The 23,044-nt window shown below is 34.8% G+C and overlaps 1 protein-coding gene across 18 annotated transcripts in view; it reads right to left on the bottom strand.

Moving 5' to 3' along the window:
- Window positions 1–23,044, bottom strand: part of PARD3 (par-3 family cell polarity regulator) — a 575,331-nt gene that overhangs the window by 130,505 nt on the left and 421,782 nt on the right. For 15 of the 18 annotated variants that reach the window (XM_075997631.1, XM_075997634.1, XM_075997636.1 and 12 more), the window contains 2 exons: window positions 16,200–16,310; window positions 2,595–2,837 (listed from right to left, as the gene is read on the bottom strand). In XM_075997631.1, the coding sequence (XP_075853746.1) occupies window positions 2,595–2,837; window positions 16,200–16,310 (354 nt within the window). The remainder of the gene's footprint in view (window positions 1–2,594; window positions 2,838–16,199; window positions 16,311–23,044) is intronic. The other 3 variants (XM_075997638.1, XM_075997633.1, XM_075997637.1) reach the window with 1 other exon arrangement.

Raw genomic sequence — 23,044 nt, 5'->3', positions numbered from 1 at the left:
TGGACTTTGGTTACTGGGGAGACAGATCCCTCCTGACTCCTGGCTTTGAAGTAGGTAAGACTTCTGAGCTACATGAATAACTGCTACAAACATATCTACTATATTTTAGATTTTCACACTAGATGTGGAAGGTGCTGAAAATGATCAGTAGTTTCATCAATAATCAATAATAAGTCAACTCATTTTTTTTTTTTTTAGTTCCTCTGAAAGTTACTGACAATGCCAGTGCTCTGGTGTCCTTTCTCCTGAGAAAACAATTCCAATGGGACAGGCATGGCCTTCAAATGCTGTTTGACCTTCTGCAAGTAGCATTCACAAGTACAGCAGAAACCAAGTACAAAGCTTTTACAGAAAATGCCACTGTCACTGATAGTAACTTTACTCTTTGAATTTTCACTTATCCATGTTAAGTGAAGTTAATAAACACGTGAGCCTTCTAGATGATTACACCATAAACTTTCTATGTTAACTTACTTCGTCATTACAATCAACATCAAATAGATTTTCATAAGACAATAAAGAAAATCTAAAACCCCAAAGAATGAAAAGAAAAGACAGCAACAGAACAATCACTGATTAGAGTTTCCCTTAAGATATGATTCTCCATTTGATATTTTTTAAAATGCTTCCTTCTGGGTTTGCCTGGCAGTTACCTATTATTTGCAAACCTTATTAAAAATAGCTGGAAGTGCACTCAAATGTTTATAGCAGCACAATTCACAATTGCAAAGCTGTGGAAACAACCCAAGTGCCCATCAATTCATGAGTGGATTAATAAAATGTGGTATATGTATACCATGGACTACTACTCAGCTTTAAGAAACAATGGTAAAAAAAAAAAAAAAGAAACAATGGTGATAGAGCACCTCTTGTATATTCCTGGAACCCATTCTACTAAGTGAAGTATCTCAAGATGGAAAAACAAGCACCACATGTACTCACCAGCAAATTGGTATTAACGAATCAACACCTAAGTGGACATATAGGAATAACATTTATCGGGTGTCGGGAGGGTGGGAGGGGGGAGGAGGGGATGGGAATATACAATCACAAGGAGTAAGATGTACAACGTTTGGGGGATGGACACGCGGGAAGTTCTTACTCGAGGTGGGAGGGGGCATGGGCAATATATGTAACCTTAACACTTGTACCCCCATAATATGCTAAAATACAAAATAAAAATAGCTGGAAGTGAGTTACTAAAATACAGACTGCTTGCAAAATGTAGTAACCAATAACACATGGATGTTATAGATGAAGCAATTTCAGTACATCTCCAGCCTTACAAAGGTTGTTAAAGTGAATTCTCCAGGACTGGTGGTATTAGTATCAAACCTAGGAATCTGTAAGAAATGCAAATGCGTGGGCTCCACATCCCAGATCTACTGAATCAAAATTTTGGGAAAGAGTCAATCAATCTGCATTTTCAGAAGCTCTCCAGGTGATTCAGATACACACTAAAGCTTGAGAGGTGTCGGTTTCAGTGAAAGCTGCTATTTATACGGCTCACAGCCCAGCTCCCATATAGAGCAATCATTATAAGAATCCATTTACGACATGACAGAATTAGTGTATTGTTTATGACAATAATATGCCTATGTTTGACATAAAAGGAAATGAGGATTATTTTCTTTGTGAACTAAACTCTATAAGGTGTTTGACTATACACCTGGAGGGGTGAAAAAAGATCTCTTTAACATTGCTTCAGTTAAGATTTGAAATAAATATATAGTAATATGTAGACATTAATATAATATATAGCCAATAAACATATGGCTGTTAATATATAGCCAGTAATATATAACTATTAATAAATACATAGCCAATAAATGTATAGCCTTAGAGTCAGTTAAAATTTTAAATAAATATTTAGCCATTAAAATACAGTTAACAGAGAAATATTTACTCAAGGTGATGGATACCCCAAATACCCTGAGACTTGATCATTACACGTTGTGTGCATGTAACAAATACTCACATGTATTCCAATAAATATGTAAAATACTATCTATCAGTAAAAAAAAAAAAAAAATACAGCTAACATTGCCCTCCAATGCGCGATACTGATACACATAATTCAGACCTGTGGTCTGTGGCTGTTAACAAGCAATCTGAACACAGGCTATACTATACTTTTCATTCATTAATTCTTTCATAATATAATTTTAGGCCACAAAAAAATGTGGCCCTCTAAATCATAATTGGAATAAATCATGTCCTTTCCCATCTATTTAATTGCCACAACTAGAGGCTCTCCTAGTAATAAAAAGAAATATCGCTTAAGTAGAAGAGCCATCATTTCAAGTTTGCTTTTTATTTGAGTTATAAACAAAAGGTTGGTTCTCAAGTCTAAAACCATTTTTAAGAACGAGATGAAATATGTTGGAATCATTAGAAAAGCTATCAAAACCTCTGCTGCTTCTTCCATTAGGGTTCGATTTGTGTAAACTCAATACTTTTAGACACAACAACTTTTTAAAGGTCATTAATAAAAGGCAGTTCTGCACTGAGGACTGACAGACAATCTACTACATTGCCAGACACTGTATAAAAGTTGATTTGGAAGCAATACTGTGATTGCTCCCGGAGCCTACCTGTCTACAGGTGAGGGTTTCGAATTCCGCGGCTTCTTCACTTGGGCGTACAGAGCATCCATCATGTGCCCTTCTCTTGGGCTCTGGGGTCTGGCGTTGAGAGCCATGGAGCCTTCATAGGAAGCAATCCCCCCATACGTCAACTCATCGTCACAGCCAAATGTCCGATGAAAATCCTGGATTTCAGCATAGTCACGCTCTCGAGCTTGCCGTTCCCTAAATTCACGAGTTTTGGCTTGAATCCTGTAAAATGATGACAAAGTTGAAATAAGAAATTATTCCTATTCTAAGAAGTACACAGAGAGAGAGAGAGAGTCATCGAAACAGTTGTAAAATATACTTTATTTCATGCAGCTATGGGAATATCAGTGGTATAAATGGTAAGTTATAGACACTGCACATTGTCAAGCAATGCCATGGATGCTCAAAGACAATCATTTCAGATACCTTTTGCTCATGGCAATAAGATGCAGTTGTAACTTAAATCTTAAGGTTAAATTTTAAAAATTCACAAGGAACAGATAGTTTCTGGCATCTATTTGGATATTACTCGTGATTTTTTTTAAGACAAGAAATGATTTTTTTATAGTGACACACGCATTATATATGTAATGTATTTATGTGTGTGTATAAGGTACACATCTTACTCATTATAAATAAACCATAAACATTCAACATAATATGAACTTTAAGTGTGAATCCACACCGTATTTCTTCATGAATGGCAAAGAAGATTTCAGTTTAATGACGCTGGCTTTGATTTTATGTGATGCATACAGAACCCAGTAATCTGAGATTAAGGACAAGGTGGTGTGCATCCAATCAAAATCTGAAGCAAAACTGGCCTGCATTGTAACTAAGACCTTAAATGACCACTTTACTAAAGATATGCTTAGTTTATCATGATTTTATTAAGCTTATTATATTTTATTAAGCTAATTATTTATTATTTATTGGTACAAAGTCCTGTCCAATGTATAATACATTTCTATTATATACTTACAAATTGAAATGTTTACTTAAAAGCAGTGCAATCTTTTCTAAGTAATCAATATTTTAGACCAAGTTTATTGTTTTATTGCAAAGGGCTTTTTTTAAATATTTGAAGTAGACATCTGCTAGCAGAAACACATAAATATTAATATATATTCAAGAGAATCCAGAAAAGATGCCAAACCAGATAAAGACAGCATAAAAAATAAAAAAAAAAAAACTATAGGCAAACATTCCTCATGAATATAAAAGCAAAAATCCTTAATGAAATATTAGTAAACAGAATTTAGCAATATATAAAGGGAATGATACACCAAGATCAAAGAGTGTTTATTGCAGAAATTCAAGCTTGGTATATTATTCAAAAATCAATGCTGTAATACACCATATTAACAGACCAAAGAAGAAAAGTCACATGATTATATCAACTGAGGCAGAAAAGCATTTGACAAAATTTAACACCCTTCATGACAAAAACCCTCATAAAATTAGGAATAGTGTGGAACTTTCTACATTTGATGCAGACCCTAACCAAAAACCTACAGGTTCCATCATACATTATGGAGACAGACTGAATGCTTTCTCTAACATCAAGGGAAGGGTGTGCCCCCACCACTGTAATTCCACACAGTGCTGGAAGTTCTAGAAAAGGAAATAAAAGGCACACAGACCAGAAAGGGAAAAAATGCTTCTCATTTGCAGAGGACATAATGGTCTACATAGAAAATTCCAAAGAATCTGCAAAAACCTCATAGAACTAAAAAGTAAGGTCACAGGATATAAGATTAACATATACAAATCTATTGTATTTCCCATATGCTGCAAGGAACACACAGACACTGAAATTAAAAATGCAATATCATTTACAATCCCTAAAAAATACACAGATACAAATATAAAGGTCGGCTTATAGATAGGTATAAAAATACCCAGATGGAAATCTAAAAAAACATGGCTAGGACTTGTATGCTGAAAACTACAAAATACTACTAAAAGAAATCAAAAAAGATCTAAAAGTCAATTCTCCCCAAATTGATACACAGGTCTAATGAAATTCCTATAAAAATTCCAGCAAGACTTTTGTAGCTATTGACAAAGTTATTTTAAATTTCATTTGGAAAAGCAAAAGACAGAATAGTTAAACAATTGTGAAAAAGAACAATAAAATAGTAGCAATCAGACTTTCAGATTGCAAGATTTTCTCAATTTAATTTTTTATGTCAGAGTAGTACAGAAGTACAAACACTTTAGTTATATAAACTGCCTTTGCACCCCCCAACAAGCAGGCCCCTACTCCAGATAGCATGCCCCCCAAATGTGAGATTTATAATACAGTTACAGTAATCTACACGTGTGGTATTTGTGGAAGGACAGACACATAGATCAATGGCACAGAATAAAGAACCCAGAAACAGCCAACAAGCACGGCCAACTGATTGCTCACAATGTGAAAAACAATTCAATGGAATAGTTTTATCAACCAATGGTGCAGGAGCAATTTAATATCTATAGGCAAAATAACAACAACAACAAAAAACACACGAAAACCTCAAACTTTATACCTCATAAAAAATTAACTCAAAAAAGATCATAAGTTAAAATGTAAAGCTATAAAACTTGAAAAGAAAAAAACGGAACGATATGTTTAGGAACTAGTGCTTGGTGAAGAATTTTCAGAAATGATACCAAAAGCACTGTCTATAAAATTTTAAAAATGTATAAAATGGACATTATCAAAATTTTAAAAATCAGATGAAAACACAAGACCACAGACAAGAAAAAAAAATATTTGCAAAGCACATATCTGACAAAGGACTCATATTCAGAATGTACCAAAAAAACAAAAAACAAACAAAAAAACTTGGCCAGGCACGGTTCCTCACACCTGTAATCCTAGCACTCTGGGAGACCAAGGTGGGAGGATCGCTTGAACTCAGGAGTTCAAGACCAGCCTGAGCAAGAGCGAGACCCCATCACTATCCTTTTGATCTAAAGACCCCTTTTAATCTCAAAAGGTCATATACTTTATGATTCCATTTAGATAATGTTCTCAAAATGACCAAAGTCATAAGAGATGGTGAACAGATGAGTGGTTGTCAGGGCTGGCTATGGTGGGAGCACAGGGGTGTGAGGAAGGTCTGTGTGAGATGGAACAGCTGTGCGCCTCGACTGCAGTGGCGGTTGCCTCAATCTACACACGAGATAAGCTGGCACGGAACTGTACACACACCTGTACCGATGCCAATCTCCCGGTTTGATGTCATACTATAGATATGTAGGTTGAAACCACTGGGGGAGAACTAGATGAAAGGTACCCACAACCTCTCTGTACTAGCTTTGCAACTTCCTGTGACTCTAAAATTATTTCCAAATAAAGTTTTAGAAAACAATTTTAAAAATTGTCACATAGCATTCCAAGCAAAATTTGCATTTTTCTCCCGTATCGCTTACATCTAGCCTATCACTCCAGTCTTGTTTTCTAAAGTTTGGACCCAGAGGGTCAAATTTCTCTAATTTTTCTCCTTTCCCAGCTATAAAACAGACGTAAATTCAGCTGCCTCACCTAGCTCACTGTTTCTCAACAGGGTCCAGTAATATTTGAGAAGGGGCTTCTATTTGAGAAAGGACTTCTAGCACAACTGGTCCAAGCCACATGAGATCAAGTAGTGTTCTCAGCCACTGGGGCAATAAAAAATGCTTCTCATGTTCCCCAAAACTCACTAGGAGGAACTTATTTCCTGAATTGAGAACAAATGACTTTCTTGGCTCATAATACTGGAAAGTTAGAAAATTTTTAACAATTAGAATCAACGGTTGTCCTAGATTCTAATAAGTTCCACAGATGGAATACCCACAAGAGAACTAGCAACTCAAATTCTAATGTTAGATTTTCTATTATACTCCATTTATCCATTTAAGAGCAATTATGACAGTCAAGGATGCTATTATAAAAGCAAGTTACCACTAAATGCTAGATATCCATGCTGGAAAATTCATATAAGTTGAGGGATAATTCTATTCTTTGCACCATACTGTCTTTTTGACATTGGATTCAGCCAGAAAAAAAAAAATAACAGAAAGAGGAAAATGTGGTCTTTAACTCAATGGGATATTTGAGCACTTATCTGACAAACTTCACTACTAAATTTGGTCACCATGAGACAATCACTTAAACACAGGCAATATACAGGATGACCAGGCATTCACATAAGTCCTGAAGTTTGAGAACCTGAAGAAATTTGGAGGAATATAACAGGTATAAATATAAAGCTGAAAGTTCTGAATTTGGAGAATCTCTGAAAAATCAAAGGGAGTGACTTAGATTAATTTATAAATGACTAAACCCTATAATATATGAAGCTCAATTCATTCAAAGTGAAGATAATTCAGCTTACTTATGTCAGAAAGTACAGTCCTTTTAAGAAAGACATCAGAAAGAGAATATGAACAACCACCTCTCAAGGGAGACATAAGCGTAAATAATCTCCCCAAACTACTCGCACACCAGTTTTATGACATTATTGATGGGTCCTGGATTTGAATGTCCTCTTGTTCCAAATTACACAGAAAATAAGGTTCACTAGAGGATCAATTTCTTTTTCTTTTAATAAGAAACTCAACTGTTATTCTTAATATGTTAAATCAGAGATTTCCATTAACATTTGAGGCACATGATAGTGAATTTTAGAAATTGGGTGATGCCTCTTACATCTTTATTAACAGTGTTCTAATAAGATAATTCAGTTTGGAGTTTGGCAAAAAACAAATACGTGCTTATGTGTACCATATTCTTTGTAATCGCAGTTTTTTTTAATGGATGCAAAGTATTTTACTTTTGTATGCAGTACATTTATTAGATACACAGAATGGGTAATGATCAAGCCAGAGTATCTGGGTTATCTGTTACCTCCAGTATTAACCATCCCTCTGTGTTGGTAACATTCCAAATCCTCTCTTGTAGTTAAAATACTTTGAAACATACATTTTTGCTAACTATAGTCACCCTATTCTACTATTGAACATTAAAGCTTATTTCTTCCAGCTAACTGCATGTTTGTAACGGGGGTCCAATTTCTAACAAGTCGATTTCTCAGCAGCATGAAGTTCTATTCACAAAGCCCAGATCTCAATTGCTTTCTTTTACCCAAATTTGTACATTATGACTAATTGCCACCAATCACTGAACCTAATAAACATTACAGCCCCATCCACAGTACCCTTTAAAAGCACTGATTTTCTTTTTTCAGCCCCAATAATATAAGAAATTACATTTTTATTGTTTATCTTGTCATCACCAATGCATTTTATCCCCAGAGTTCTGAAAGCTGTTTGCACCATTGCTTTCCACCCTGGCAGCTTACCTTGGTGATGAAGACCTTACAATAAAACTACAGCATACCTGTGGCCCACAAAGATAGGACCAGGGCTGCAAAAGGATAATAACGAATCTGGTTACTAATGTGCACTTTAAAGTTCATTCTGGAAATTGATGTCAAAGAAGTTTGCTGTGCAAATGGCACTGGAAAGTAGATTTTAAAAACTACCAATGCACTGTGGTTTTTCTACATTTTAGTGACAATTCACAAGCAAAATTAACAAAGGACAGATTATTTTATCATGCTCTTTTATATTTGAATGTCTTACTACAGAGAGAGAAAATAGACTTTGTAACACAACCAAAAGGTTATATTTACACATTACATATTTTTATCCTTCATGGAGAAACTTATTTTAGAAAAAAAAAATATTTGGCTCAAGAGAGAAAACATTTTTGGTGTCCTAATAAAAATAGCATGGTTTCTTAAGGAAACTTTTAAAAAAAGATAGTATCTTGCAGTTGAGCCCTTAATGGTTCCAGATGGCCGATGCTATAAAAGGACACCCCCTTTATTCTTTTATTGTGACCCTGAGGTCACAAATTTATCTCTAAGATGCAAGAGTCATTAGTTTATCTGAACAGTCAGGTTGTTGTTCAGTATTATTCATTTCATTTATCTTGAGCCAGGCCTCAACAATGACAGAAGTAACTGATTAAGTCCAAAACTCAGCAAAAGAAATACATGACTATTGCTTTAAGCGTTTCAGTAAGTCCTTCCTCATTCTAAACAAGAGAACTATTCTGAGGTTTAAATTATCACAGGCAGCTGCTCCATCTGACATTGATGGACAACAGTATGCCCTCTTTCCCTGCCCTTGCAAATTGGAAAAAAAATTGAAACAACAATTCAAACTTTTTATCAAGTTTTCTGAAAGTTAGCATATAAAGAATTGATCATTTCCATTTATGTTCAAACATACATATTCACACCTTTCCTTTTTGTAATAAAAAGTCTTTTCCATTATGATAATGAGATTACCGTGAACCTGCACAGAAAACAATACACAAAATAATGTAATATACTAAATAAAGTAATAAGGTTAATTTCTTTCCTGCTGTCACTAAATTCATGCTAACAGTCTCTCTTCAGCTTGACATCAATTAATGATTTTAATTCCAGACTCTTGTCACAGTGTTCACCACCCTCTTCTCTAATTAAAATGGATGATGTATGAAGAAGATAAAACACACAAGACTTCTGTTTTTGTAACATTTCTATTCATGAGTATTTTTGCTTTTACAATAAATGGCTTTTAGCATTAATTGCAGTAGAATAAGATGGAAAGAAATTTTTTATGACTATTATTGTCTTTAGATACCCAGAAAAGGTACCGGGCATGAAAATGACAAGTGAATGACCAACTTCATAGGATGGAAAATCAATGGTGTATTTAAGTAACACAGTTATATACCAAATACCATTCTCTCCAAAGCTATGATGAAGTTTCAATATGTAGAACCACCCATGGTGCATTTTTTTTAAAAGACAATGAGAAATAGAAATTGACCTTGAATGCTTTTAATAAAAAATGCTGTTAACGTCCACAGAAGATAGACTATACTAATATTAATTTAATAGAAAAAGAAATTTTTAATAAATTTCAGATCACTACATATTAGATAGCTGTTAACTATTTTCAAAACATTGTTCCAGACCTTGCAATCAACTCTTTTGGGAAACATTCCACTCCCAACTTATTGCAATGCCATCCAGAAGCCTCATTCTGAAAACAGAATTTTGTGGATCTTTACTCAACAGTATTTCCCCTCTCTAGAAATTATTACAAAAATTCATCAAATAAAACCTATATTCATGGCAGAATGAAATTTAAGCTACAAGACAACTAGAAGGAACAGTCTTTTTAAAAAATTTTTAATGATTATAGGTACATAATAATTATATATATTTATGGGGTACATGATGTTTTAATACAGGCATATAACGGATAACATCAAATCAGGCTAACTGGAGTATCCAGCACATCATGGACTTACCATTTCTTCGTGTTAGGAACATTCCAGTTCCATCTCTTAGTTGTTTTAAAGTATACCATAATTTATTATTGACTACAGTTACTTTGTTGTGCTATCATATATCGTTCTTTGTATCTAACTATATTTTTGCACCCATTCGAACAGTCTGTTTGAAGGCAGTTTTCAGTTGACTGATTGAATGCTTTGTTTGCCCCTCAAAAGACGTCAGCAGATGGCAGACTTCAGAAACACTGTGTCTCAACCTATAAATCTGTTAGCTTACTCTCCTGTTCGGTGACTCCAACAACTGCCACCTAATAGCATGTATGTTGCTAATTTGCTATCTATGCTGAATTCCCCAAGGAGGGACACGATTCCACTCAATTTCTTACTCTGAAAACGGTTCCAACTTTAAGTGGGACTTTAAATATGTTTGTAATGTTAGGGTCAAAGTTGACTAAGAAAAACGAATTTCCATGGTCTAAATGGGTCCAAAAAAAAAATTTTTTTTGTTGAGTGAGAACAACTGCTTTGAAGGTACAGTTCCAATTCCAGGGAAGAATGCAAGCTGTTGAAATACATAATGGTCCCTCTTACTATAGGTGAGGGGGTAAGTTAAAACTGCAGCCCTTAATGCTAAAATGAGATGTTATCAGTTTTAAAATATAAAATGGTTAAAAGTTGAAAAGAGATCAAAGCATTTACAGGGATACTACTGACCACTAATACAATCACAATTTTCAAAGAATCCAGGCAGTTAAAAAACATGCCTCTTTCCTTGAGCCCTTGTGCTCAGGGGAGGGAGAGTGAATGCGAGTGTATCATTTTTCCAGTGTACACCTTCTTGGGAACTAGATCTAGCCCCGAAAACTGCCCTCTCTAGGAAGTAGTCTTTACTAATTACAGCCCCACCAATTTCTCCCCTTCCCAAAGCTAAGCAGTCACCTATTTTGACAATTGCTCATTTAGCATATCAATTTTTTAACATTAGCATGTTTTAAATCTTTTCTCTCTCTTAACAAAGGTCCCTGAGAGAGGAAACAAGATTATTATAACAATAATTTTAAAATATTTTATACTATCATCTTGTATATTTAACATATTGTGAAACAACAAAAAACTTCTCTTTTATGTTGACTAATAAAACACTAGAATATCTCACTAACCAAATCACACACAGAACCTCACTACTGTTCAGGTTTTCACAGGTATCAAAGCAACTACAATTCTTTCCAATGCAAAGAGATGCTCCAATGCCAGCTATATCGAGGACAGTGTTCATCAGAAATCAAACTGCATTTTCCTACTTCACTTGCAGTCTCGGTCAATAAACTCAGCTTCAAATGCACGGTATGCCCTAAGCTTAATTCCCCCAAATATTCATCTAAGCAATGAACTTCTACAAAGCAATTTAACGATTCTTAAAAATTCTTGGTCACCTGCATAAAAATTAAAAAAAAAAAAACAAAAAACCTTGAAACTTACTGCTTAGAGTTGACTTTTCTAAGGGATTCAAGAGGCCTGAGAAACTATGAAAAAATGCTGATAGAGGACAGAAAAAAAATATGTTCCATCAAATAGTTAATTTTTAGAAAACAAACATATATTAATATTACCTGCTAAAAAAGATCTTACCAACTGAGACCACAAAAAAAATTTATTAAAAAATTACTCAAAAACTAGAAAGAGAGAAGGCCAATGAATGAAAATTGTATGCAGAAATGTTGATGTAAATATTTGCAAAGTGATACACCAAGAACTGGGAACGAACGTATGACCTAAGGAAACAGATAGTTCAAATGGTCTAGTAATGAAAAAACGAGATTTTGAAGGGTACTTATAACATTGAATAATGGGAGGTTTCAAATCATATATTTCCTTAGCAGATTTATAAATATCCCTCATATACGGAAGGAGGATTTCATAAGAAATTCATTAACTTTTTCATGTCTCCAGTGGAAGCATTCGGTACCCTTGCAGATATTTTCAAGCCCAACTTCGTATGTAGATACAGATAATAATATTGCCCTGGCTTTCATTTGCTGAGCAACTACAAAATACAAGCCAGTTAACATTATAAATCTCATTTAACAGAATGAATAGCATATGAGGTAAATATTATTTCAGAGTTGGGGAATTTGGCCAGATGTCACAGCTAATATTTCATCTTTCAGACCTGCCTTTCCTTCTTTCTCTCCTTCTTTCCCATGCATCCTCTGTTCATACAGACTGGCCTTGTCCCAGAAAACATTTAACATGATTTTCTAAGAATACATAAGAATGCAATAAGAATAAAAAAGAGAATAGATGCCAACTTTTTTAAAAGTATGCATATGTGGAAATTTTATAAGAAAAAAAAAAAAGGTTAGATAGCAGAGGCCACGATGTTCACAGTGGTATTAACACAGATACATTTTTGTTTTCCGATTTTAATTTTATGGATTTTTCCCCCCAAATTTTCTGTAGTTTTAATATTAGAATAAATTTAGAATTAGAGCTTAAAATGGCTGAGAAACGTGTGGGAAAGAGAAAATTGAAAAAGAAAGAGCAGTCATAAGATTCATAAGCACAAAAAGTATGTAGAGGCAGGTTACAACACAGACTTTAAACTTGCTCACAGTTCTGTGGAACAATCAGCTCTGGTTTCACAGCCAGTTAGATGAGTGAGCTGGATACAGCTGACCCAGAAGCCAGAGGTCTTTACTTACCATCAGTATTTCCCCAGTCTCTCTGAATGTTGAGAGATGTTAGTACTCCACAAAAAGCAAAAAGTGAGGGTTTGGGAGGCTGTTTTGTGAATAAATAGGTGAGGAGAATGATGATTCTTTATTCTTATCTTGGTGATGCACAATGTACATTAGAGTTTCGATAAATAATGCAATAGAGATATTAATCCATGCATAAATCGGTTTGAACAAATATTTCTCAAACCTGTTTGTACAGGGAACCCTTTCTCTGCTGCTGAACACTGTTTGGGAACCCCTGTGCCACCATGTTCATGCCCAACCATTTTAACATACATGGAGGTATCACCGAAGTGAAAACACAAAAAGAAGCTAAAATGTTACTTTTGATGCTTGGTCAAGAGAGAAATCTAAACCCACGTTTCATAATGGAAGATAAGTGGGCCTGAAGTTACATAGATCACTGAATTGAACATGCTTTATTTTGAGTTTGTGGTGGAAACAAGCCAGTAGGGTGCTGTCCCCCAGGCACGACCAAAAGACTGCAAGTGGTAGTAAGCACTGAATTCACGCCTTTGTTCACTTTCCCAGCTGACCCTGGATGTAGCCAACAGCATCTCTGAAGGACTAAGGTACTTGAGTTCAGAGCTCAAAATGAGAAGTCAAAATAGCATGTCAGGACCAGCGAACCTCATCATCCCCAGACTCCCTGCTTCCCAAGAAGATCGCAGTCACGCGGGCTCATTTGTGGCAGGGCAGGACTAGCAGAGACAAAGGAAAGATCCACACGGTGATCTTCCTCATCCTTTTCTCCCATCCGAACAGGACTTATTTGAGACCTACTCTCCTAGTGTGGGCAGCGAGTGGATGGAAAGCAATGGAAGTTGGCAAGAATGAGGTCAAATTTAATCTTAGACCCATTTTCAGAAAAATCTAATTTATTTTCACCATTTAAATAGATCTTAATATTGTAGGAAAAACATTTTAAATTTTATTCATTGTCCTTTTAATACTTCAATATTTATATCCTGAGTAATATTCAGGCTTCACAGATGTGCATGAGCCCCCACCCCAAAAAAAAACATTGGGTTTGTGGATATGTCATTACTCATAACTAAGGAATGTCAGGTTTTCTATTTTTATATGGAATTGGCCAAAATAATTTTTGGAACTCAAATAGCTACAGTGGTAAATAATGTTCTAGGAGATACTTCCCTAGTGGTCAGTAGTGAGGGAAAGGCCGTTAGGAGAATATAAGCAGTGGTTTGTTTTTATTTATTCTTTCAGTCAATTTTTTCCCAAAGAAGTTGCAGTTTCCATCCTCAAAAGGAGCAATGTTAAACACCAGAGACAGAACAGAAAGAAGGACATACAAAAAAGGCTTGCCCCATCAAAACAACAAACAATAAACACACTCCCCTTGTGGAGTTCAGTAAGTCTTATGCATTCCCTTGTTCTATTACAAAATCGATGAGTTTAAATAAAACAGATCCTTGGTAAAAAAATAAAAATAAAAAAAATATTGAAATACAAAGTATAATAATTTGCTTAAATTATGAGCCTAATTGATGTTTTTAATGGACCATTCACTTGTCCCTTGACCCTAAAAGATTTTTATTCTAGGCCTCCTGTACATTGTAAATTCATTGTGACCAACCTAGTTCCCAGAAGTATTGTATCATGAGAGGTACAAAGATGGAAATTAAAAGCAAAACTGAGAAGTGAACTGTGCCTTAGGCAAATTAACAACACAAGTGAAACCATTATGTAAAAATCATTGTTTGGCTGGAAATATTTGACTATGCATTATGAAAGTATTTTAGAAAACGTGAATAAAATTCCACATTGAAGCACAGCAGCCACCTTAAACTGCAAAGCAGGAATATTTAGAATATGAAAAATGGCAAAGAATGAATGATGCTATCCCCTTTGGCAGGTATCAAGATATGAGAGAATAATGTTTCTATCACTCAGATTGCTAACTACATTACGTATTTGCCTGTGGATAAATCAGAGTTCATACATTTAACCTGGCATATTCTCTTCCTTTAGGTACAAGACACTCTTTTAGATGTTTATACTTCTGAAGTTATTAAAAGCCTCTAAGGAACACTGTTCACGCTGACCTAAAAATACTGAGTTTATTAGTAAGTTTGGGGATCCCAAATTTGGTAAGGATTATAAAGAGTCCTACAAAGTAAGGTGGGATGGTTTTTTAAAAAAATAAAAATTGGGGAAGAACCAGCAGAATAAATCCAGATTTGAATCACAAATTAAAAATCTATATTTTTCCCACTTACATGTTTTATACCCTGGAAAGCTACAAACAGAAAATTAGAATAACCATTCTACACACACACACACACACACACACACACAAAAACCCCTCAAAGGTATTAGATAAATGGAAAAATATCTAAACACTAATCTTTTTCTCTTTTTATTTTTATTTTTTTGAGATAGGGTCTCACTATGTTGCCCAGGCTGGTCTTGAACTCCTGGGCTCCAGAGATCCTCCTATCTCAGCATCCTGATGAGCTGGGACCACAGGCACAAGTCACCATGCCCTGCTACTGATTTCTTTTGAGGAAAACTATTGTAGGATACTATTTTTAGTTTTTTCATTCATTAAGTATAAGACTAAAGTATACTGACTCTAGAATTATGGTAAGTACATCTCAAAGATGCTGGGCTACCATCCTAGCTATGGACAACTTTTAGCTTTATAACTTTGATCAAGGTACCAGAAACTCACTTAAATCTCAGATTATCAGAGTAAACAGGTATGGTGCCTCTTGCTGTGGTTATTTGGAAACTGAAATGTGATGATACAGAGAAGCTCACTGTGCACTTGTAAACCCTAATAACCAAAGTGTGGGATGGCCTTCTCATGCCCTGGAATCATAATAAGAAAAATTCTAATCACTTCTAAAAATGTTTTTCAAGTGTCTGCTTAAAGTAACGATTGGTCCATTGGTCTTTGGGCTCTCAACATAGAATGATTCAACAACAGATAACAACCTTTCTGGAAGACATAGAATAAAACTTAAGTAGTAAACATCACAATATGTGATAGTGAAACAGAAGGAGAATCAAGAAATGGGCCGGGTTTGAAAGAAAAACCAACAGCCTCCTGTGTTCTCATTATAAATCGAGATATTTAAAATGAGATTCAAAATTTCAAAGAGTTTTGTTTCCAGATGAGTATTTTTAAACTATTAGAATATACTACATACTCATAGATGGATGAGACAGGATTGAAATATTTTTTGTGATTTACTAAATAAGGGTAAATTCAGCATTCATGTTAATTTATTTATCTAGTATGCTGCATTATCTCCTATGCAAAACATCTTAACTAAAACCATTAAAATCCACTGATGCCTCAAATGAATATAAGGGGTTTTTTTTAATTGTTTTTTACATTATGTTCATTTACAACCATCAGTATTTGGATTAACACAGAAAATATAAAAAGTAATTAAATGCAAAATCTTTATGCTAAAAAAAAAGAAAGCAGAAATTAAAAAAAGAAACCTCTTTCTAACGAGGTTTAATCAAATAACTGAAGTCTACCTCTCCTGTTCCTGCTTCATTCGTATCCTCTCCTCTTCTGATGTCAGGGTCTCCTGTATTTTTATTTTACCCGTTTTCTCAATCTTGTCATCTTTTCGATGTTTGCCAAACCTGTAGATAACAAGAAATTCTAACTTGTCAATATATACACAACAAGTTTTCTTTTGCGTATGGTAATGCGTGGCATGCTGTCAATGAAGTGAATGTGAGCTTCTTTAAAACAAGCGCCAAAGGTCTCCTGTGGTCAGTAGTTTGGGTCAGGATTAGTATTTTAGTCAGATTTTGTTCATTTTCACTTAGAACTTTCCAGAGAAATCTCTTTTGGAAAATGTCCTCAAAACCCATGTTCATTTTGGCAAAACAAAAACAAAAAAAGACAACATGACTTGCAGTTTTTCCTTATTAAACAAGCAAACACCTTGGTAGGACCAAGCGCTGAGTACACTTCAGATGCTAGAAGAAGAGCGATCTGCACTGCAGTGGCTTTTTCTTAGGACTCAAGAAGATAATCCACAATCATCTATTTAATAATCTTTCCATAAACAACTATTGCTCTTTATTTTCACAGTCAGGCTTATTGGAAACATTCATCATGGTTTAAAAACTGACAAACAAGGCCATGTTTTCAAGGTTTAAAGTACAAAGGATCATTTACACTGCCATAATACTCTGCGCATATTAAATTGAGCGGTTTAAGGCATTCACATCAAATACTCTCTTACATCCTATGAAAAGCAAATACCAAATGTGGCATCTTTGACTTCAAAATCTATATCTGATCAAAAACAAACATGAATACAAGTCAGAATCTGCTTAAAAAAAGGAAAAAAAAAAAAAAAAAAAAACAAACATGAGGACCAGATGCACGATTCCAAAACAGCCCACGCAAACTTCTACAGATGGGTGCTGAACTCAACGCTCTTTAAGAAACACTAATATTATTCTGGCATCCAAAATATCTCAAAAACCTCAAACTTGGTATCAGAACTTTCCCCTGCTCTGTTATTTTTCACTATAAAAGGGCATGCTGCCTGTAATACATGTCCTCTATATCCTCAAGGAAGATTCATCTGTAGTGATTCAGTCACCAGATGCTTCAAAAAAACAATCTTTTATAGATAGTTATACAACTAAGCACTCATAAATATATAAAGTATATTGAGTATTTCTTTCTAAGGAGGAACCGGAAATCTGGCATATGGTGACAATTTCATATCAAAAAGAGAAAAGGAAAAGGGTGGGCCCAAAGTTGACATAAAAGAGAAAAAAATCATCTTTCAATGAATTGGTCCAGTTGGCAATACAGGTCATTTTTTTATTAATACAAATCCAATTTCTACTACTTCTCTACACACGAATTAAAGTGTATGTGAGACTACCTCATATGTTAATTAAAGTAACACTATGTTTGCAAAGGGGTTTATAAATAAAGAAGGGAAAGCATTCTTAAAATGTTAAAACAGAAAAAAGTTAAAATACCACCACCATGATTCCTTTAAGAATTATGTATACTGCTAGATACCAATTGAAACTGGCTGTCAATTAATTTTAAAGCAAATCTACTAAAATTTAATATCATTTGGAAATTAGAAGATCACTGCAATTGCACAAAAGAAAAAAGAAAGAAAGATGGAAGTAAAACTCAACAGAAATCACGTGAGTGGGAGGGGAATGGATGAAATCATAGCTAGTGGGTACAAATGTAATTAACGTATCTGGTAGATGGGCACACTTATAACTTTTGACTCAAGCAATACAAAAGCAATCCATGTAACCAAAACATTTGTACCCCATAATATTCTGAAATTAAAAAAAAATAAAGAAAAGAAACCATTGATGAAATGTCCATGGGTTAGTCTTTGGATAGTTCTTTTAATACTTGCTTTAGTTAATAAAGTATGTGATTTCTTTAAGGCATACCATAAAATCACAGTATATTACTCTATAATTGAGGCAAAAATGGATCCCTCATAGTTGTAACTGTTTGACAGAATAAAATAAAGACAGTAAGTGAAAAAATGTACCAACCATTCTAGAGTGTAAAAAAGAAAAAAGTCTATGTCCATATTCACCCTGTTTGCTAATATATTCTAGTGGACTTCTTAATTTACAGTTGCTTAATTCTTCCTGAAAAGACTGGGAGAGGGGAATCTCACTGAAAAATTTCAGCTATCCATATAATCTCAAAGTCAAGTTCATAACTGAAATTAGTAATCAACTTATGAAGACAATCATTTAATAGAAAGATGCTTAAAAACTTGGAAGGTATCCATTCTTTTTATATTATCTTTTAAAAGCCATGAATGAATATCAGATGGGTCACTTTCTAAGAAACTGCATAGCTGAAGAAATACTGCACTAATGGTCTGTCCAGGAAGCATGTCCATTCTCAGCAGAGAATCAGAATTTTGCAAACTGCCCCCTGATTCACTCACACAACATTCAAAGAGAAAATTCCACCACCCAACAGGTGTGAGGTTGAAAGTTAAGTGGCCACCTCCCCTGGCATTTCAGGAAGAATTTGTTAGTCATATCGCTGGACATACTAGCATGAGAAAACAAACTTTTTTTTTTGTAATAGAGGAATAAGAGGAAAATAGCTTTAAAAATACAGAAGCAAAAAAAATTATAGAGGTAGCGCTGTATTGGAAGAGAACATGCAATGAAAAAAATGCCAACAACTACTAAAGTTGGCATTCACAGAAAGATACAGTGTTGAGCCCTGTCTTATTCAGAGTAGAACTGATTGTAACATTTCTTAAACATATGGTTTTCTTCATAAAGAGTACAGCAATGTTTTCATTCAGCTAAAGTAATCTCAAAGTAATCTGCTAAATGGGTTTTACTATGACACGTTACAGATGAAATCATTGCCGTCTGCCAGATTGGCCGTATATATCATTACCATCAAGAATGATGGGCAAAACGTGCACTTATTGACAAATAGAGAAAGCAAAAAGCAACAAATAAAACAACAAATGATAGTAACAAATTCTCTTGTTTCCATATAGAAGTAACTGTCATCAAAAATTGACTACTGTTAAGAGTTTCCTTGCTATTAAAACCGTCAGTTAGGTTTTTAGCAAAGCAATGTAATTCTTGCTGCAGTACAAATACTGCTGAACTATTTTGCCATTTAAAATGTAATCTTTCTAGTGCTACTAAAATTAGGAGTCTTCAGAAAAAAATTATGGTGAATGATAACACACAGCATCCTACTATAAATAAAATAGAAATATAATTGGTTTTCTAATGAAAGGGTTTCTCCTAATATGTTTTACAACATGATACAGTAAAAAGGAAGTCTCAAAAAATTTGCTGCCATATTTAAAAATAGATGAACAGAATATTCAGAACCAATTATCTTGTAAGCTTGGAGGAATATTCTTTAAAATAAGATTTTCTTCAAAAAAAAAGAAACACCCTACCGAAATGTCAACCTAGAAAATCTGGTATTTCTCAGTGCTAATTACCAAGGTCTCCATGTCTAAGGACTTTGCTACAATACTTGTCTATTTACCCTAAGAAATGTGCAGGTTAAGCGATACTGCTTGGCTGGGGAAGCGAATTCAAATTGGATCAAATATGAATTCAGTGTCAGCTTCCAAAAGCCAACATTCTCCCCCACCACCTGACTCCTGGGATCTGGAGTGTTCAGTATAGTCATTTAATTCAATATTTTTCCTGCATTTTGTGCTTATTTCTACATACTTGCACTATTACATGATACACTATCCTTTTCTTCAGGAATTTTTCTTTTTCTGGAATGTTCCAGAAGTTTCTGGAAGACACATGTAGCCATTGCATAACCTGTCTTTGACCACCAGCTGCTGTGATAATGCTGTCATTTGCCTAAAGATCCTAGAGGGATACCAGCTGCCCAGTGAGCCAGTCTCAAGAACCCGAAATGCAAACTGCATACCCTGTACCCTGGTCCAATTCAGTCCTCTGCGAGGATCAGGAACATACTCTTCACTCAAGTCAAAGCAAAACCATGAGCTTTTAACATCATTACTCTGGAGTCCTTCGAGTCATACTTTTCCTAAATGGTTTTTGGTCCAAGTTTCTCTAGAAAACTTTTTGTTTTCTAATTGATTCTGGTACTTTTCCCCACATTCTTGATGTACGTTCAACTTTCTGGTCTCTAACACAATTATGAAGTTATTTTTGCTTAAAGCTCTAATAGGTGACTGCTCTAGAGTTTATTTAAAGAAAAAAAATCTAGCCATATATCTTTGTCAACTGTTCTACTGCACTCCTGTCCATATGCACTGAAGATTCATGTTCACATGTTTCTGAAAATCAAAGATTAGAGATTATTCTCTTAGACCAAATGTCTTTATTGAACAGACAAGGAAGCTGATACCCAGGAGTTATGAGGAGCTGTAAAAAGTCCCACTGAAGTTATTAGGACTAGAGTTCAGGTCACCTCACAGGTAGTTTATATCAGGGAGTCTAAACTTGGATACTCCTAACAGGAGGAAAAATTCCAAGACCAATGAAGTTTGCTTTGTGTAATTCCTAAGTGAGACCAATAATTGAACACCTGTTGAATGCTCTTTTGATTATTTAATTACATTTAACTAGAATTTATTGAATTCTTATTATGAACATTATCTCACTGATTCCCACAGCCAGCATGTGAGGCTGGTGTCATTGTCCTCATGTTAGGAGAAGCCTCAGGAAGCACAGCCTGATCTAATGATCTGTCAGCTCATACAGCAAGGAAGTAGCAAAGCCAGAATTCAGACCCAAGACTCCTGTCGCCACACCCAGACTCCTCAAAAGCTTTAGGAACCAAAGATGGTCACTATATGCTTTTATATTGAGAGCAGTTGACTAAAAAATCTTTGTTTAAATCAATGAGATAGATCTTGTATTAGGAATTAGGTCCAGGGGACACTGTTTCTGAATGGAACTTGTCTATGAAGGCCAGGAATTCGAAGGCAAGGTCCAGATCTGCCCCTAACCATCAAAAAGGATCCTAAAAACTGCCATGTACCCATTCGTAGGACACTGCCAACATTTCTAAATACAGTGACACTCCAAATGTCCAAATTGTCTGTATTGGCATATGCAAATACCTCCAGGCAACAGCAGAAGCATGTCAAACTGCCCAAACCCATTCAGAAGGTAAAAGAGCAAGGGATTCACCACATGCATTTATCTTTTGTAATAATGTACTCATGGTTTCTGGCCATATTTTTTGTAACCTGGCTTCCATTTTACAAATTAAAAAAAAAAAAAAAGAAAGAAAAAATACGTCACTCCTAATATGTCCTTCCTGTACAGGATCTTACATATTTTAGTGACATTTTTAAAAAAATCGCTACCCTGAAAACGTACTGATTTGCTCAGCAGTAGATTGTGGCAATGCAGGATGAAATCAGGGAAGAGGCGGCTGATTATGAAAAGCAGAAAGCTCCTCTTTAGGCAAAAAAGCATCTTGGTAATCAAGAATAATGAGAAGGGAGCCTTAGGAAAGGGTACATGACAACTTGATAGTGCTTTTGTAAGATGGGATGCAGTTTCAAGCCAGTGGGGTTTAGCAGAGGTCCTCTTTAAAAGGAAATTCACAAACTTAAGAGTCATTATTTGATTGTGTACAGTTTTCATCAGAGCCAGTCTGATTAGATTTAATAAACTAAATTTGTGTTGCTTGGCATCCAAGGAAAAAGAAGTAACTTTTTTTTTTTTAACAGAAAAAAGAGCTTCTACTTAACCAACCTAGAAGAGCCTTTAGATGTGCAATGTACTCTTAATGGATAACATACCTTTTTCGGGCCTCCCATTAAATGTCTTTATAAGTGCACTCCTAGCCCTGGCATAAGCCTGGGTTAGCTAATCAAGGATGTACTGATATGCCTGGTAACCTGATACTTCAGAAATCCTAGAAGGATAGGAAACAAGGAAATATTAAAACAATAATTGAGAAATTGAAAATGGGGGTGGGGAGAGAACCCAGCACAGAATCCATCTCAAGTTTACAAGAATCAGCATAAACTCCAAAGATCTAAAACACGAACAAAAAAATGGGATTCAGACATAAAGACTTAAGGGAGGAAAAAAAGCAAACACAGTAATCCTTCAAAACATAAGGTAAATATATAAATCACTGAAATAATATTAATAATCTATGCTTAGAACCATTGGTGAAATGAGAGAGGATGAGTGGAAGCATGTCTTAATTATGATGGTGAAGCTTTTGGGGCATCAGCTAGTTCACAAACCACACGCCAGAATTTCTACAGCAAAGACATTTCCTCTTTGTAAAAAAAAGATATACCTTTGCTTGATATATCTATTTTCAAATCATACCCACACAGGTGATCAAACCGTACTAACCCAATAACCCCAAATACCCAAAAGCAAATAATGTGCAAATTATTTTTGTTTCCCCTTTAACTAAATTGAATTTATTATAAAGTATATACATATGTATGTACATACATATATACTTAAACATAATAAAAACAGAGTTCTGATTTTGCTAAATGCTTAATTTGGCATTGAAATCAGCCATGTCCACTTAAAATGATTTTGAGAGTGCCTCTCACACAACTACTTCTCCGTATCCTTTCTTAACTATGATACTCCTAATTCTTGCTCTGTTCATTTTAATGCATTATTGTTTCAAAATACAATACTACAAATTGCAAATTACATTTGGCTCAAGAAGTGATTATGAAAAATACTATCACTGCTGCCTTTGCTCGAATAACTCTGATAATAATGAGAGATTGATTGAGCTCTGAGCAGCCCAAGTGATGAGAAGGGTCAATTTGAACATTTCTATTAAGCTTCTTTTGTTAAACCCAACACTTTGCCAGGTCAGAGGCAAATAA

The sequence above is a fragment of the Microcebus murinus genome, chromosome 25 (genome assembly GCF_040939455.1).
Source record: "Microcebus murinus isolate Inina chromosome 25, M.murinus_Inina_mat1.0, whole genome shotgun sequence".
Taxonomy (NCBI): domain Eukaryota; kingdom Metazoa; phylum Chordata; class Mammalia; order Primates; family Cheirogaleidae; genus Microcebus; species Microcebus murinus.
The sequence above is the reverse complement of the archived record's forward strand: the minus strand, read 5'-3'. Positions and strand labels throughout refer to the sequence as shown.